Source organism: Rhineura floridana, chromosome 3 (assembly GCF_030035675.1).
Source record: "Rhineura floridana isolate rRhiFlo1 chromosome 3, rRhiFlo1.hap2, whole genome shotgun sequence".
NCBI classification, from domain to species: domain Eukaryota; kingdom Metazoa; phylum Chordata; class Lepidosauria; order Squamata; family Rhineuridae; genus Rhineura; species Rhineura floridana.
The window spans coordinates 209878274-209896619 of record NC_084482.1 but is presented as its reverse complement, the minus strand read 5'-3'; the positions used below and the strand labels follow the sequence as shown (position 1 = coordinate 209896619).

At 47.0% G+C, this 18346-nt stretch overlaps 1 protein-coding gene across 1 annotated transcript in view; it reads right to left on the bottom strand.

Moving 5' to 3' along the window:
- Window positions 1-746: 746 nt before the first annotated feature.
- LOC133378927 (zinc finger protein 91-like) overlaps window positions 747-18346 on the bottom strand; it is a 33299-nt gene continuing 15699 nt past the window's right edge. Inside the window, exons 6-8 of the mRNA XM_061613541.1 lie at window positions 9406-9424; window positions 8739-8837; window positions 747-5016 (exon numbers count right to left, since the gene is read on the bottom strand). Of these exons, the coding sequence (XP_061469525.1) occupies window positions 3884-5016; window positions 8739-8837; window positions 9406-9424 (1251 nt within the window). The 3' untranslated portion in view covers window positions 747-3883. The remainder of the gene's footprint in view (window positions 5017-8738; window positions 8838-9405; window positions 9425-18346) is intronic.

Here is an 18346-nt window from a genome sequence, read left to right as displayed (position 1 = left end):
CTTGGACCCAGATAACTTGAACAACTATAGACCGGTGGCGAATGTCCCTTTTTTGGGCAAGGTTTTGGAACGGGTGGTTGCCGGCCAGCTCCAGGCGCTCTTGGATGAAACCGATTATCTAGATCTGTTTCAATCCGGTTTTAGGCCCGGTTTTGGCACCGAAACAGCCTTGGTCGCCCTGTATGATGACCTTTGTCGGGAGAGGGACAGGGGGAGTGTGACTCTGTTGATTCTCCTTGATCTCTCAGCGGCGTTTGATACCATCGACCATGGTATCCTTCTGGGGAGACTCGCGGAGTTGGGTGTCAGGGGCACTGCTTGGCAGTGGTTCCGCTCCTACTTCGCGGACCATCACCAGAAGGTAGTGCTTGGGGAACATCACTCGACACCATGGACTCTCCATTGTGGAGTCCCTCAGGGGTCGGTCTTGTCCCCCATGCTTTTCAACATCTACATGCAGCCGCTGGGTGCGGTCATCAGGAGTTTTGGAGTGCGTTGCCATCAATATGCTGACGACACGCAGCTCTATTTCTCCTTTTCATCTTCTTCAGGTGAGTCTGTTGATGTGCTGAACCGTTGCCTGACCGCGATAATGGACTGGATGAGAGCTAATAAACTGAGACTCAATCCAGACAAGACCGAGACACTGCTGGTGAACGCCTTCCCTGCTCAGATGGTGGATGTTCACCCTGTTCTGGATGGGGTTACACTCCCCCTGAAAGAACAGGTACGTAGTTTGGGGGTTCTTTTCGATTCTTCCTTGTCTCTCGAGGCCCAAGTGGCCTCGGTGGCACGGAATGCATTTTACCATCTTCGTCTGGTAGCCCAACTACGCCCCTATCTGGACAGGGACGACCTCGCCTCCATTGTTCATGCTCTGGTAACTTCAAGATTGGATTACTGTAATGCACTCTACGTAGGGCTGCCCTTGAAGACAGTTCGGAAGCTTCAGTTGGTGCAGAACGCGGCTGCCAGACTATTGACGAGGACCAGTCGGTCTTCGCATATAACACCTATTCTGGCGCGTCTGCACTGGCTCCCTATTTGCTTCCGGGCGAGATTCAAGGTGCTGGTTTTGACCTATAAAGCCTTACACGGCGTGGGACCTCAATACCTTGTGGAACGCCTCTCTCGCTATGAACCTACCCGTTCACTTCGTTCAGAATCTAAGGCCCTCCTCTGGGTACCAACTCACCGGGAAGCCCGGAGGGTGGTTACAAGATCTAGGGCCTTTTCTGTGGTGGCCCCTGAGTTGTGGAACAGCCTCCCTGAAGAGGTACGCCTGGCGCCTACACTTCTATCTTTCCGGCGCCAGGTAAAGACCTTTTTATGCTCCCAGGCATTTTAATCTTTTAATTTTCTTAATCTTTCTACTTTTAACATGTATCCTTCTTAATTTGTGTTGCATTTCATTTTTGTTGTGCTTTCTGTTGTTTGTTTGTACATGTTTTTGTGATTTTTTACTATGATATATTGTATTTTATCTTGTTTGTTCACCGCCCTGAGAGCTATTCTGCTAAAGGCGGTATATAAATTGAAATAATAAATAAATAAATAAATAGGTCTGCAGACCAGAAGGTTCCCCATGCCAGTGTTAAACAATGAAAAGCACCTTGAACGTAACACATCCCAAGAAATCTGTTGGTTTTTACCATTGGGCCCCCTGAGATAAACACTATGCTAGGTGTAGGGAACCTGTGGCCCTCCAAGATGTTGCTGGACTACTATCCCATCATCCCTGGCCATTGCCCATGCTTGTTGGGGCTGCTGGGAGTTGTAGTTCAGCAACATCTGAAGGTACAAAGGTTCCCCACACCTTCACTATTCCATGGGGTTTCCCCTCCCCAACAAAAACTGATTCAGGGAAGCAAATTTATGTTCCCTTCTTCAGACACCACATACATGAATTTGTTCTGGGACATTGTATCATCTGGAGATTGAAATTCGGTCTCAGATAATGAAATGCCCCAACAGCTATTTGTGCCTTCATCTCCTTGCTTTCTTTCATTTACTTTTCTCCTTTCTTTTCCTTCTAATTCTGTTCCTTAGCAAGCTCACAATGACATCTCCTTCTTGCAGGCTGGCCACCGCCACCCTTTTCTCCCTCTTGTCATTTCTTAATTGCAGCAGATTTTAGGGCAGGCAAAATGCAACTATATTCTTCAGTTTGCTTTCAAAATAAAGGCGAGATCTTAAAACAGTGGATGTATAAGACACATGCCAAGTAGCTGCACTGCTGAGTTGCTTAAGTGTCCATCTCCTGTTCCATGCCCTGTCCAGTAGTCTACCAGCCTTAATGGGCTACAGACACTACTGCATATGAGAGAATCTCAAGACAGTCGATTCCCCGCCTAGAGGGAATGGTTCACAGACACTCAAGGCTGTTTTACTTAAATGTCACAATGTCATTCAATGTGTGGCTCAATCCAATGCAGGAAAAGGTAGTTAGGCATGAGCGAAGATGACAGATTTGGCTTCTTGATATCAAAAATGGAAAGCTACAGCCAGATGACAATTTGGGCTACATTTTCATAGGCATATTCCAAAAGAAGTGGTCTTTCTGACAAATGGAATATGTTGTTGTATGGGAGATGGATATCACTGCAGTTTCTGCCTTTTGAATTTATCTCCATAAGAGATGGTGCTTTTGCCATTTTAACCTGTATGACGCTGAACCCTTGTTGGCAGCTTAAAAATAACGAATAACAACTATATAATGTGGTCATACTTACGACAAAGGCTATAGAGAATGCATGTCTGTGTTCTTTCCCATGGTAGGTTCTTTGAGGTTAATTAAGGTTTGAACACTCACTGAAGTTAGTTCCCCACCTAACATCAACACATATTTCCTCCCATGTGTGCTTTTCTGGATGTTTTATCAAGGCTTGATATACTAAGAAAGCTCTTAGCAGTGAAGTCTGGCCCACTGAGGCCAATGGGGCACTGGCCCACCAACCTCAACCTGCCTTCCGACAGCCCTCACTTGCCTGCTGTCTTACAACCAGTCAAGGGGTGGCTTTGCTTCTCATCGGCTCTGGCTGCACCTACCGCTGGTCACCCTCTGCCCCACCAGTCCCAATGGACACCAGCCAGCAGTCTGAGCATTTTATGTTGTCTTCACTGTCTGCACTCTTTGAAAGCACCTAAGGCGGGGTGGGGAACCGTTTTAGCTCGGCAAGCCAGATCTTTATCTCCCCCAACCCTGTGGACCAACTCTTGACAGGTGGGCAGGGCAACCCACCTGCCAATCGCCTGCAGGGTTGGGCAGCAGTCGCAGGGAACGCACGGGGGAAGCAGCACTAAGCAAGACTGAACTCTCTGCTCACCAGCTAATGAGCGGAGACTTCAGTCCTGCTCTCTGCAGGCGTCTACTTCGCTAGTACATTCCTATAGGGAATGTGCTGGTAATGCAGCACCCAACAGGACTGAACCCCATCCTCCCGCCCATCAGCTTTTGTAACCCACTGACATCAGCTGATTGACAGGTGGGTGTGGTTTGGGAGAAATGGCCTTATGGGCCAAATTGGACCCCCTGGTGGGCCAGGATTGGTCCACGGCCAGAGATTCCTCACCCCTGACCTATGGTGTTTCCACTGACTGAAGCTCCCTGTGAACAATTGGATGGAAAAGAAGGGATGAACACTGGCTAAAACTCTGTCCACACTCTAGTTTTTCTCCTCTGTGTTAATTGTTAGATACTTAGCAAGCATTGTCCTTGCACTAAAGCTTTTTCACATTCTAGGCATTTATATGGTTTTCTCCCTGTGTGAATTCTTTCATGTTTAGTAAAGGTTGTGCTCTGACTGGAGCTCATTCTGGACTCCAGACATTTAAATGGCATATATCCTGGGTGAATTCTTTGATAGGAAGCAAAGTCTGTGCTTCAACAGAAGGTCTTTTTACACTCCAGACTCTTAAATGGTTCTCCCGTGTGAATTCTTTCATGCTTAATAAGGCTTGTGGTTCGACTGAAGCTCTTGCCACACTCCAGGCATTTATATGGTTTCCCCTCTGTGTGAATTTTTTGATGTGAAGTAAGGGTTGTGCTCACAGTAAAAGTCTTCCCACACTGCAAGCATTTATATGGTTTCTCCCCTGTGTGAATCCTTTCATGCTTAATAAGGTTTGTGCTCTGACTAAAGCTCTTTCCACACTCCAAGCATTTATATGGTCTCTCCCGTGTGTGGATTCTTTGATGTGAAGTAAGGTTTTTTCTCCAACTGAAGCTCTTTCCACACTCCAGGCATTTATATGGTTTTTCTCCTGTGTGAATTTTTTCATGTTTCGTGAGGGCTGTGCTCTGGCTGAAACACATTCCACACTTCAGACATTTAAATGGTTTTTCACCTGTGTGAATTCTTTGATGGGAAATAAGATCTGAGCTTTGACTGAAGCTCTTTCCACACTCCAGGCATTTAAAAGGTTTCTTCCCTGTGTGAATTCTTCCATGTTTAGTAAGGTTTGTGTTCTGACTAAAGCTCTTTCCACACTCCAGACATTGATATGGCTTCTCCCCTGTGTGAATTATTTGATGGGAAATAAGGTTTGAACTCTGACTAAAGCTTTTTCCACACTCCAAGCATTTAAATGGTTTCTCTCCTGTGTGAGTTCTTTGATGTTTTGTAAGGTTTGTACTTCGACTGAAGCTCTTTCCACATTCCAGGCATTTACACAGCTTCTTCCTTGCACAAATTAACCGATGTGAACTTTGCTGTGTGCTCTGTCCCAAGTCCTTTCCAAATTCCAGACAGTTATTTTTTTTCTCCCCAGTGTGGATTGTCTGGTGGGAAATTTGGCTTGTGCTATGACTGAAGCTATTTTCAGACATCAAACACTTAAATGGCTTCTCCTCCATCTGTATTCTTTGGACTGAAACTTCACAGAAGTCTACTTGGTTTCTGTCCTGCCTCCTCAACAGGTCTTGATCCCCAAAGGTCTCTTCTTCCACTTCATGCTTGATTGTTTCCAAAGACACTCTAGCTGGCTCTTCAGAATCCTCACTGCCCTGCCCAATAGCTACGGGGGGGGGAGAGAAAGAATCCTAATTAGGTGTGTAATGGAGAAATATTAGGTGGTATTCAACTAAATAACTGCACGAGCAGAGTGACTTCCACTTGCACAACACACTTCCCCCTACCCCCATGCATGCTCCCCTCCCCCCATCTCCCAATCTGCTCCGTAGGGTTGGGGAAAAACCCAGAACAGATTTAGACAGCACATGGAGGGAAGAGAGGGGGAAGTGTTCTGTCGCACAAGGAGAATGGAATGTTCGCTGTTAGCTGTTGAGAGTCCCTAATAGTCAAGCAGAATTCACTAATGCGGAGAATTCAGAGAATCACAGAGTGGGAAGGGTCCTCAAGAAGTCATCTAGTCCAACCCCCTGCTCTATGCAGGAGCTGCAATGCAGCATGTAGCTATGGCCTCCCTGAAAGATGGCCACTCAGTCTGTGCCATCCAGTGATCTGATTCAGTATAAGGTGAGCCATGCAACCCTGAAAGGAACAGTCTGGTCTTTTTTCTTTTCTTATTTTAGTACAAGCCCATAGCTCATAGAACTTGGATTGAACCCTCAATAGGGAAACTCTTTTTCTTTCATCAGTTCACTTGGACGGGAAGCTCCTACGAGGAGGCCATTCTTCCTCCTTCAAAGGTGGCTCCCATTTTGAGAAGAGACCTGTGTGCCTGGTGAGGTGAGATGGGGTGGCATGTATAGAAGCATGTGGGACATGTATGTTCTCGAGCCCTTTCGCTCCCTCGGGATGGCATTCAGCAAAATCTGGAGCTGGAACCATGGTCTTTCTTAACAGCTGCCACAAGAAAAGTTGTGGGCCTCTGAACATAGCCCAAAGCTAGCATAAGGGGAAGGAGAAATGCTTCAAGGCTTGAGATCGCCCTGTTTGCACCACTCTGGGGCCCCTTTGGCATGTCTGGGATAAGGCTTCAAGTTAACAGAACAGTTTCCCATTTAACCTAAAAACTTACAGGGAAAGTCCTTTAGTGGTAGAGCCCCTTGCTTGCGTGCAGAAGGTCCCAGATTCAATCCCCAGCATGTCCAAGCAGGACTGGGAACGGCCCCTGTCTGAGACCCTGGAGTGCTGCTGGCCGTCAGTGAGCTAGATGGACCAACAATGTGAATTTCTGTGTAAGCAACTCTTCATTTAGAATCATGAGGACTGGAATATCATCTGTAAGGGAAGAGCTCAGACGATGGAGCATCTGCTTTGCATGCAGAAGGTCCCAGGAGTCAATCCTTGGCTTCTCCAGGTCGGGCTGGGAATGTCCTGTGCCTGAAACCCTAAAGAGCTGCTGGCGGTCAGCGTGGGCACTATTGACCTAGATGGACCAACAATTTGACTCAGTATAAGGCAGCTTCGTCTATTCCAAATAATAAGAAAATGCTTCATGACCCAGTTAGTAAAAGTAACCTAAATGAAGAATGACCGAAGGTGAACTTTTCCTTTGGTGTGGCTGACGATGGCAAGTGAACATCCAGGTTCAAAAGGCCTTGTTACGTATCAGTTCCTAAGTGGTATCAGCCACAGTCCTTTACGCACCCCGGTACAGCAGCCTAATCACAATTCAGTGTGTCACTAGTAATCAGTAATGGTGAATGCAGAAGTGCAGGGTCCCTTCATGATAGTCATGCCACGCCCCCTCACAGCCACGCCCTCACTCGCTTGCTGGCTCACCGTCGTCATCTCCTCACTCCTTCCCACGCAAGCCTTTTCCCACAACAACAGACAATCCTAGGAGTCCCTGACTCATCTCCTTTCGCTCCGATTGGCTCCAATCAGCGGGAAAGGACAAGGAAGCACATTAGAAGACTCTTCTCAGTGGCTAACACACTCCCTATTCATGCTGATTGACTCATAGGATGCTGGAGACGTAGGGATCCAGCTCCCAAAAAAGTAAGGGATATAACACCCCACCCGCCCCCCAAGATCCCAGAAAACGACATTAGGCACAAGAACTGGGTCTAACTGGAGGCCTGGCTGTTTCACCTTCCCAGTGGGCAAAAAGGTGGCACAAGTGGAATACACTCAATCTTTTCCCAGCAGGGCCTGGTGCCAGACGGCCCATTGATTGTACTACAAAACTGGAAAAGACAGTCCAAGGAGACTCAATGTAGCATTAAAATAATCAGTTATAAGCTTTATCGGTCAGTGAGGTACTGCTGCTGCCTCGGCTCCCAAGCACAGTGGGTCGCTGCCGCTGACTGAGAGGGGCGAGGGAGCTTGGTGCGGTGCAGCGGGGCCAATCTGATGCTCTGGCCGTACACACTGAACTCCACGCTCCTCCCCTTCTCCATCTTTAGCAACGCCCCTCCGCTGTGTTTGGAAGCCACAGAGAGCAACAGTGCCCCACCTGCGCTGCTCATTGGTTGCCACTGGTTGTAAGTATTGTGTATTTACCACGTTTTTATATATTGCATCTCTATTGCTATATTATTGTTATTGTTACCACCACCGCCAGCTGGTCCCACGGCGGGTTACAGAAATTTAAAGTACAGTGTTAAAACGATGAAAACACATTACCTTTACAGGAATAGGATGGGTCCTGCAACCATACATCAGGAGTTAAAGACCACAGTAAAGAGGTGTGTTTTTAGCATTCATCAAACCCGTACAGCGAAGTTGCCAGACGAACCTCAGTGGGGAGTTCCACAACTTAAGGTCGCCACAAAGAATGCCCTCTCCCCAGCTGCTACCACCCAAACTTCTGAGCTTGGCAGAATTGCCAAAAGTTGCTGATCTTAACCCCCTAGAGGGTGTGTAGAGAAGGAGATGGTCTCTTAGATATTTGGGGCCTAAGTAGTTTAGGGCTTCAGATACTAGCGTGAGCACCTTGAGCTGGGCCCTGAAATGAACTCTTGAGATTTGCATCTGATTAGTGACGACGTGAGTAACATTATGATTTTGCCCTTGGCCTCCTAAGGCAATAGAATCATAGAACAGTAGAGTTGGAAGGGGCTCCTAAGGCCATCAAGTCCAACCCCCTGCTCAAGGCAGGAATCCAACTTCAAGCATACCCAACAGGTGGCTGTTCAGCTGCCTCTTGAATGCCTCCAAGCACTTTTTAACAGGTTCTCTCTTGTGTGAATTCTCTGACGGGAAGAGAAACTTTTCTTGCAGCTCAAGCTCTTTCTACTTTCCAAGCTTTTATATGATTTCTCTCCGGTGTGATTTCTTTGATGGCAAGTGAACGTTTTCTCGCAGCAGCAGAAGTCCTTTCCACACTCCAAATACTTAGAACCCAGGAAGCTGCCTTATCCGGAGTGAGACCATCGGTCCATCTAGGGCAGCATCGTCTACACTTGACTGCCGGCATCTCTCCACGATTTCAGAAAGGGGACATCCCAAGCTCTATCTGAAGATGCTGGGGACTGAGCCTTCTGCATGCAAAGCACCTGCTTTATCACGGAGCTACTGCCCTTCCCCAAAGGCCCCCAAAATTGGAATTCTGTACTTTTAAAAATGGGCTTCGTGCAGGTCAAGGTCAGGTCTGTAACAATAAGCTGGTACACATGGCTCAGCCGCACATTTCCACGGGGTAGTCCGCGCATCTCTAGTGACAAGAATGCATCGCAATCCAGAGCAAAGACTTCAGAAGATAAGAATTTAAGAACGTAAGACAAGCCTGGCTGCAGTATCAGGCCAAAGACCTATCTAACCGAGCTCCGGTGACCACAGTGGCCAACCAAGTGCCCTGGTGGGAAGCCCACAAACAGGTGTCCTTACCCAGAGAAGTTATGTTCCCACAGTTTTCCTTCATGACTTCCTTGGGCAAAGCTCTCGGGCCTGGATCCAGCAGAGCCGCTCCAAGAAATACACAGCCACCTCCTCAAAGCTCACTGGAGCCTGAAAGAGAAAAATAGTCTCTCCCCGTGAATAATTCCATCCACTTCTTATCCCGTCCCCACTTTTGCACACAGACTGAAAGTAGGGGATGCAGATATTTTCCAGGAGGATGTAGAAGGTTTCATACACTCACACACATACACACAAACACACACATAGTCAATTGACTGGTCAAATAATAGTCAAAAATCTATCGCAGGAAATGTTTTTTCCACCCAAGGGCCACATGCCCCCATTGGCAAGTTTCTGGGGGCCATGCGCCAGTGACGAGTCTGGCCAGATGCTAAAACAGGCAGAGCAACTGATAAGCTCTACACGTGCACCCATTGATAGTCAATCGACTGGTCAAATCAAGTTATCTGCAGCAGTAGCAGGGAACATTTTTCTATCCAAGAGCCACATTCTCTCCAGAGCAACTTTCCGGAGGCCACCTGTCAGTGGTGGGTGTGGCCAGATGCAAAAGTGGGTGGAGCAATGAATACAGCTCTTAATTTTTGTATTGGAGGCTACATTCCAATCGTGTGAAGTCAAAGGTTTCTATACGCACACATCTCTCTGTTCTCCATCTGGGAAAACAAGAAGCGTTATCACAGCTCAGGGGCACATTCCAGCCAGGCAAAAGCACACAGCGACAGCAGAGGTGGCAAAGGATATGGCCCGAGGAAAGGGGTGTGTGCTGGGGAGGGTCCTTTGAGGGGCCGGAAAGACAGCCCCTGGGACAGGAAGGTGTGTGCCTGTTGCTTTATGCAGATACCAGCACTGAAGCTTTGGTCCTCCAGATGTTGCCAAACTACAACTCCCATCATCCGAGGCCATTCACCGGGCTTGCTGGGGCTGATGGGAGTTGTGGTTCAGCAACATCTGGAAGGTCAAAGGTTCCTCACCCCTTACTTAAGCAAAGGCCCAGTTGGAGCAGCTAAGGGCACGTGGCTGAATCGGGAGAAGAGAGGGCAAACTTTTGCCCATGAAGATTTGCCAGGCTTATAGACCTGCTTTCTAGGGAAGGCCTTGGACATGCGGCTTGGCCTCCTGCAGGGCCGAAGCCTGTTTCTCATCCCTGCCGGTGCTGTCCGATGTCCCCATCAGGCCATTCGAAAGAGAGGCTGCCACTCTTATGCCTATGGGCCAAATGCGGCCCTCCAGGCCCCTCTATCTGAGTCTCAGTGTGTCTAGAAACTAGCCTCCTGTAAGAAATTAGGCTTGTATTTAAAGTTCGTCCTACTCAGAGTAGACCCACTGAAATGAATAAACATGACTAACTTCCGTTTATTTCAATGGGTAAGGCTCACTTTAATACAACCCATATGTTTGTTGCTCCACCCGTGCTTGCTTCTGCCTCTTCCCACCACGAGCCTGTGGCCCTTGGGAGGTTGCTCCGAAGAGAAGGCAACCCTTGGTCTGGAAAAAGGTTCCCCACCTCCGTAACAGACAGACAACTGACAGGATTGGGCTGGCAAAATATTCCAGCCCTTGCTGCATGTAAGAAGATCAGAGGACCCCGCTGCCTTCTGAGTGGGTGGCTTTGATAATCTGGCAGCACTAGGGTGAGGTGGGGTGGGGGTAAGTCACACTTCACACACAACCCTAACAAAGGAGGCAGCAACCCAGCTGTTCCCTGCATGGAAACCACCCTCTTACCTGAGAAGGCCATGTCATAACAGTTTCCACGCCACCCCGTAGAGGAGATGATCTAGAACGTCGGACTGATGCTGCTCCATTTTCTGGAAGGGAGACAGAACGTGAGGAATGGCAAGTCATTACCTCTCCTTCACACACATTTATTTATTGATAAGAAATCTTTATTGGTAAGAAATATTTAGATAAGAAATATATCAGGGCATTATACAACAAAATTGACAATATTCCACAAAACATAAAACACCATGAAGCCAACACAAAAGAGTAATGAAAAAAAGTGTCTCATCCTGGGGGGAGGGGGAGTTAAACAACTGTGAATAGACCTGTCAGCATAAAAAGGTCTTCAAGAGCCATCTGAAAATCAGCAGCAAGGATGCCTGCCTGCCAAATCTCTGCTGGAAGGGTGTTCCACTGCGACACTGAATGCCCAACATCTAGCTGAGGCCAGGCAGGCCTTTTTTTAACCCAGGGGACAACTAGCAGCTCTCCTTCAGATGATCTCAGTGATCGGCTAGGCTGTCAGGGCTCAGGTGGTCTTAAGATATCCTAGACACAAATTATTCAGGGTTAGGTATATGAATATAAGACAGGGACGGCACATGCTGCCTGCCCCCATCAGCAGTCTAGTGCAGCATTTTGTACTAGCTGGAGCTTCCCTTGCTTAAGTCAGATGATGAGAAGAGTCTGGCTGCTGTATCAAGCCCAGGGCCTACCTATCCAGCATCCTGATCTCACAGTAGCTAACCAGACATCCCTAAGAAGCCTGGAAGCAGGACCTGTTCAGTTTCATCCATCTTCCCATTGGTTGCAAGGTGCTGGTTCCGATCTGGAAATGCCTGCACGCTGCGGGCACCATAACAAGTGAGAGTTCCCATCCTCTTGTGGTCAGCATGGAAATAAACGGGGGGCTGGTGGGAAGGGAAGTACAGACCCACGCATTCTCCATCAGCCTGCTTGCCACAGAGGAAGAAAAGGCTCTTCATTTACAACCAGCACGGAAACCATTTGGGGTGGCAGATCAGGGAATGATTGCTCCATCCCTCCTCTGCCAGCCCTGGTAACAGTGGGCAATGATGATTATTTTGCTGGCCTGATAAGAGGCTAGCAGCCTGTGTTCTTCTACTGACTACAGGGGAGAAGGCTTCGCTCTTCCATGGACTGCATGGAAAAGCAGGCTAGTAACTTTGGCATGCTTTGCAAGGCCAGAACATAAGAAGAGCCCTGCTGGATCAGGCCAAGGGCCCATCTAGTCCAGCATCCTGTTCTCACAGTGGCCAACCAGGTGCCCCAAAGAGGGATCTGAGTGCAACAGAGCTCTCCCCTCCTGCGGATTCCAGCAACAGGCATTCATCCTGGTTGTAATACAGACATAATAAGCATGTTTGCTTAGGGTTTCGCTGTTAGGTAACAACAGGGGAGGGAATCTATAGCCCTGCAGAGGTTGTTTGATTCCTAAGTCCCATCAGCCCCAGCCGGCTCAGCAGAACTCAGGGTTTATGACAGTTGAGAGTCTGGCAACATCTGGAGGACCACAGGTTGCCCAACCCCTGGTTCAACAGGATGCAGACTTAGTACTCTGTTATTTCCATATCATGTTAATAATAAACACTCTCTCCTCCTGCGATCCCCCAAAATGTGTATTCAGAGGAATACTGCCTCCAACCATGGAGGGAGAGCATAGCCATTGTGACTAGTAGCCACTGATAGCCTTAACTTCTATGAATTTGTCTAGAAGAATTCTGAATTGTCTACACATAATTCAAGCATTACCTATAAACTAAGTCTCTGTGACAGCCCTTTCTTGCTCACTCTCCTCTCGCTAATCCTCTTCTTTCCAAACTGACTCTCCCAACTGACTTTAACTGCTTTGGAATGATCCTGCTGTCAGGGTTCCACAGTTACGAAGGCAACTGCACGTGCGTTTCCTGTTTAAAACGTCACTATACCCCTCCTCCAGTTAGTTTGAAGTTCCTCCCCCCACCTAACCCAGAGATGACCACCGACTCATGTGAAACTCTCCTTGTCCTCTATTTTCTGCATTACCTGCTTGGCCAGGGCTGACTCCAAGTTCCAGGGGTCCCTTGGCACAGTACCATCCCTGGCAAGCTTATGATTTATTTACTTAACAGGGATTATACCCTGCCCTTTTGCCAATACGGCTCTCAGTCCCTGATCTCAGAATCATCATCACCATATAGAATCATAGAAGGTTAGGGTTGGAAGGAGCCTATAAGGCCATCAAGTCCAACCACCCTTCTTCTCCAAGGAGCTCAAGATGGCATATATAGTTCTCTTGCTCTCCATTTTATCCTCACAGTGACCCTGTGAAGCGGGTAGGCTGAGAGGCAGCGACTGGCTCAAGGTCACCCAGTGAGCTTCATGGCTGAGTGCGGATTTGAACCCTGGTTTCTCAGGTCATGGGCCCAACACCGTTATCATTACACTATACTTGTTCTGATCTAATCTAAAAAGACATAACACATGAGGAAAACAGGAATGGGAGGGAGAAGGAAAGAAGCAAGCGCAAGCGCAAGTTCTTAAAATTATCGTTCTTAAAAGTTATGGCCCGTATCAGTGGCAGTTCCAACTGTCTGGTCCTTGACAAAGAACAGTCCCTCCCTTGAAGGTCTCATCTTCCCCCAGAACAGATCCAGGAGCAAAGCACGTGGCGTCCAAGCCAGGAGGACAGGGTGGCTCAAGACAGCTGACTGGATGAAGTGTATATGGCAGAGGCATCCAGCACCAGCCCTGTGATTGACAGTGGGCAGCTTGGAGCTGCCATTTAAAAAAATTTCCCACAATGGTTCCAATGCAGCATCACTCCAGTGCATCATGGGTAATTTCAAATGGCAGCTCCAAGCGACTTGGGCTGGGTATGGGGTGGAGAAAGAAGGTGAGGCATTAGCACAGTAGTAGACCTGTGCCTTTCTGCCATTTCTGCCAGGGTCTCCAATGAAACTGGGAAGACTGGGAGAAATTCTTGCTGGTTTCACTGTTATTGTTGCTGTTATATGCCATCAAGTCGATTATGACTTATGGCAACTCTATGAATCAGGGATCTCCAAGAGCATCTGTCATGAACCGCCCTGTTCAGATCTTGTAAGTTCAGGTCTGTGGCTTCCTTGATGGAATCAATCCATCTCTTGTTTGGCCTTCCTCTTTTTCTACTCCCTGCTGTTTTTCCCAGCTTTATTGTCTTTTCTAGTGAATCAGGTCTTCTCATTATGTTTCCAAAGTATGATAACCTTAGTTTAATCATTTTAGCTTCCAATTAACACCCAATTATTTGTCTTTTTCGTAGTCCATGGTATGCGCAAAGCTCTCCTCCAGCACCACATTTCAAATGAGTTGAGTTTTCTCTTATCCGCTTTATGTTTACCAGCAGCGATGAACATACATGCTATTCTGAAGGGGTGAAGCTGCCTTATACCATCCCAGGCCACCTAGTTCAGTCCACAACTGAGATGAGGAAACAATTTATTTATAACATATGTATACTCATTAAAAGACACAGCTGGTGTAGCACAGTGAGGAGGACAGCCTGGCTGGGAGTCCAGAGTCTGTGAGTTCAAATCCCCGCTCGTGTCTCCTGGGTGTCAAGGTCACCCCCACAGGGAGTGGCTCAGGGGTTACGTGCCCTGCCACTTGTGCAGCCGTGGGCAAGCTGCAGAGTCCCAAGGAGCCCAGTTGTCCCCCAGCTGGCAGTTGTAGACAAGGAAGGGGCTGGCTTGTGCAGCTGTGGCAAGCTGAGCAGGCCCTAGCCAGCTGTGGAGGACTAGCCTCAGAGGGAGGCAATGGGAAACCCCCTCTGAATACCACTTACCATGAAATCCCTATTCATAGGATCGCCATGAGTCTGGATTGACTTGAAGGCAGCCCCCCCCCATTAATCATTAAAAAAAGAAAATCAAAACAGTTTACAACAACCATATACATATATCTGATTTTTCAGCCCGAGGGCCGAATTCCTTTCTAGGAAATCTTCTGGAGGCCACCTGAGGTGGGCGGGGCCAGAGTCAAAAGTGGGTGGAGCAATGAATATAAATTTGCACAGAGGCTTTATCAGATTTCAAGGATGCTTTGCAGCGGTGGGGGGGGGAACACTCAAGGAGGGTGCAACCGGAGAAGGGGTGAAGCCTGGGAAGAGTCCCGAGGGCCACACAAAAACGATTAGAGAGCCACATCCAGCTCCTTCCCAGTCCCAGGCCTAAGGTTGCCCACCCCTGGTCTGTGCTGACTGACAGCAGCTCTGCAGGGTTTGGGGCAGCAGCCATTCCCAGCCCTACCTGGAAATGCCGGGGATATTCTAAGGCCCTTCCCTTCCCCAGGTAAAGAAGTCTTTTCTTTTTTGTCTGCCATTGAATCTCTCACCTTGATTGGACGACCCCGTTGGCTTCGAGCATTACGAAGGAGGAAAATGTCTGACCGTCGTCTCCACACCGTCCATAATTTTCTACTTCCCTATAATCCTTTTTTATAACCGAAAATACAACGCAGTTAGGGTTCTCCTATGGGACTAGGTTTGCAGGGTAAGGCCCGCAAATCATGAGAAGGGGACTTTTCTTAGGATCATACACTTGTAGTGTTGGAAGGGACCTGTAAGGCCATCGAGTCCAACCCCATGCTCAGGAGTCCAACCCCCTGCTCAGGAATCCAAATTAAAGCACCCTCTTTATTCCCTCCCCCTTTTTTTCTACCCAAACAACAGCTACTCACCGGCCACATTTTGCACTTTTTTTTCCTAGCGAAGGAAATTCCACCGGGCCACTTTTCACTTTCCCAGATGTGTGGAATACGAAGCAGAAAGATAAGAATATGGAAGAGAGACCCATCTCATTATTTAGGTACGCAAATTTCGAGTTTAGTTTGGAAGCCATATTCCCACAGGCAGAAATGAGAACGACCCATAGAAATCAATGGATAACTCCAGGATTTCGGCAACTGGCGTTCCCACCCACCCATCCGGCCATCTTCTCCAAATTGTGTGGAAACTTTGTTTTGTTTTGTTTTAAATTAAGGCTTCAGCGCCGATAGAGAATCATGAGCAGTGGTGAGTTTTCCAACTTTACTGGAAGGTCACCATCAATGTCACTCTACACTTTTCAAGATCTATGATACGAAAGTGCGTCTACTACAGACCACTGGGATGCCCAAAGAGAACAATTGAGTTTAGCTTCAACGTCCGGTTCTTGTTAGAACACCACCCTGTGCTGAGCAGGTTCTAATGCAATATCCTCCATATCTTGGTGTTGCTCCCTCCTTTGCGTTGGTGCGTTTGATTGGGAAGCTGAAGTGCCCCGTTGAGCTCAGAGAATTCCAGAAAAACAAAGAGTCTCTTGTGACACCTGGAAGGCTCTCAAAAGTATTTATGGCTTCAGCTTTTTTGCCTAGAGGTCACTTCATCGGAGCTATGAAGTGTTATATAGCTCAGGATATGTGTGTGTGTGTGTATGTGTGCAAAAGCAGGACTACAGCTGAATGTTAAAAAGACTAAAGTAACAACAACAGAAGAGTTATGTAACTTTAAGTTGACAACGAGGACATTGGAACTTGTCAAGGATTATCAATACCTTGGCATAGTCCTTAATCAAAATGGAGACAATAGTCAAGAAAACAGAAGAAGGCTAGGACTGGGGAGGGCAGCTATTAGAGAACTAGAAAAGGACCTCAAATGCAGAGATGTATCACTGAACACTAAAGTCACGATCATTCAAACCATGGTATTCCCAATCTCTATGTATGGATGTGAAAGTTGGACAGTAAAAGCAGATAAGAGAAAAATCAGCTCATTTGAAATGTGGTGTTGGAGGAGAGCTTTGTGCATACCATGGACTGCGAAAAAGACAAATAATTAGGTGTCAGAACAAATTAAACCAGAACTACCACTAGAACCTGAAATGATGAACCTGAAAAAAGTAAGGGGTCTAAGACCGCCCGAGACTCTGGACTACACCACTGCCTGCCTGAAACCCTGGAAAGCTGCTGCTGAGTCAGTATTGACAGTACTGAGCTAGTTGGACCAGTGGATCTGACGTGGTATAGGAGAGGAACAGCAAAAAGTGGCTAGCATCCAAAAACCAGGAAAGAGAAAAGAAAGGTGGCAACCTCAAGATGCTAGAAAAAGTATTTAATTTTGAACAAAAGCAACACTGGTGGTAGTTGTACTAGTGCAAGCAATTCTGCTCACAGAAGGATATTTCACACCAGCTGTTCCCCTGACAAAGGGGACACAGACTGGCCGAAACGCGTTGGCCTTTTGTTCAAAATTAAATATATTTTTCTAGCATCTTGGGGTTTCCCCCTTTCTTTTCTCTTTCATGGTATAGGAGAGGCCTGCTTATACCCAAAGGGAGAACCAGCTCCCTAGACCCACAAACTGGACCCAATCCAATGATACTCTTTAAGGCTACCCCTTAATACCCCTGCTATTGTGGGACACATTTTCATAACACTGAGATCTAGATTTATGCGCTGTAGACATCATACTAACCTCCAAAGCTCAAGGGTCACATCCACACAATGCATTTAAAGCACATGGCTTCCCGCAAAAGAATCCTCAGAATTGTAATTTGTTAAGGGTGTTGGGAACTGTAACTCTGGGAAACCGTAGTTTCCCCAGATTCTTTGAGGGAAGCCATGACTGCTTAAAATGGTATAAATGTGCTTTTAAATATATGGGGTAGCTGTGACTAAGCGCTAACAGGTTCTTCCTCTTAAAAGCATCCAGGGAGATGCGCTCATATTTCCTCCTCCATCATGTGTGCTATTTATATTTATTTATAACCAGCCTTTTAAGAACAATTCTCCCCAAAGCAGCATACAGATACCATTTAAAACTACCACCACCCAATACAAATGAAATTTAAAAACATTCACTACTCGTAATACTCAAACAGCCAGCACAACAACAATCTGAATGCAGCGCCTAAAACCACTTTCATAAGACGGCTCCCAGCAACTTAAAAATGAGTAATAATTTAAAAAGTGAACACAGTGAGAGATCACAGATCCTTAAGGGGCAAACTACAGGTTGGGGGGTGTGTCAATTTTTAATAAGAAAATTATGCAAGAGGGGAGGATCAGGCCCTTTTCTCTATGGCCCTGACCTGGTTTGTGTCCACACATGCAGCTGAAACGTATATTAGAAATCTCAATCAAGCCTGCAAGAGAGCATCATGTTGTCTATTAGTGTCCTAAGAGATGGAAGACCACAAAACGAACAAACCTTTTAAAAAAATGGTTAACATATTGGAGCAGTTTATTGGTTTTTGAAAGGTTAAACATAATAATGGAGTTAGTGTTTATAGATTTTGTTTCTGTATTTTAATGATCAGACACCTGTTTATATATCTGAAACTCTGGACTCTGAACTCAGGCTACCTTAATTTGCTCCAGTGGTCATATGGGCAGTGACTAAAGAGCCAGAACCACGCCAAAAAGAAAGTCAATTTGAAATATTTCAAAAGTAACTAACAAAGTTTGAAAGACTGTACATATTCATTTCACAGAAGAGCAGCCGTGCTGGATCAGGCCAGTGGCCCATCTGGTCCAGCATCTGGTCCCCAGTGGCCAACCAGTTGCCTCTGGAAAGCACACAGGCAGTGTAGTTAAAACGGTGCAGGCATGATACAAAATGAACAGAGAATTACATTAACATCAAAATATAAAAGGTGAAAGAATTACAAGGGTACCACAAACACTGAACAGAAGAAATATACCGCTGTTTGCATTAGTAGCACCATGGGCAGAGCGTTGCCTGCTGTGTCACCCACTGCCTTGGGTAACCTTGTCTAAGTTGCTTCAGGAGAGGGACTGTAAGTAATTCTGCAGAAGGTGAAGTGATTCTTTGG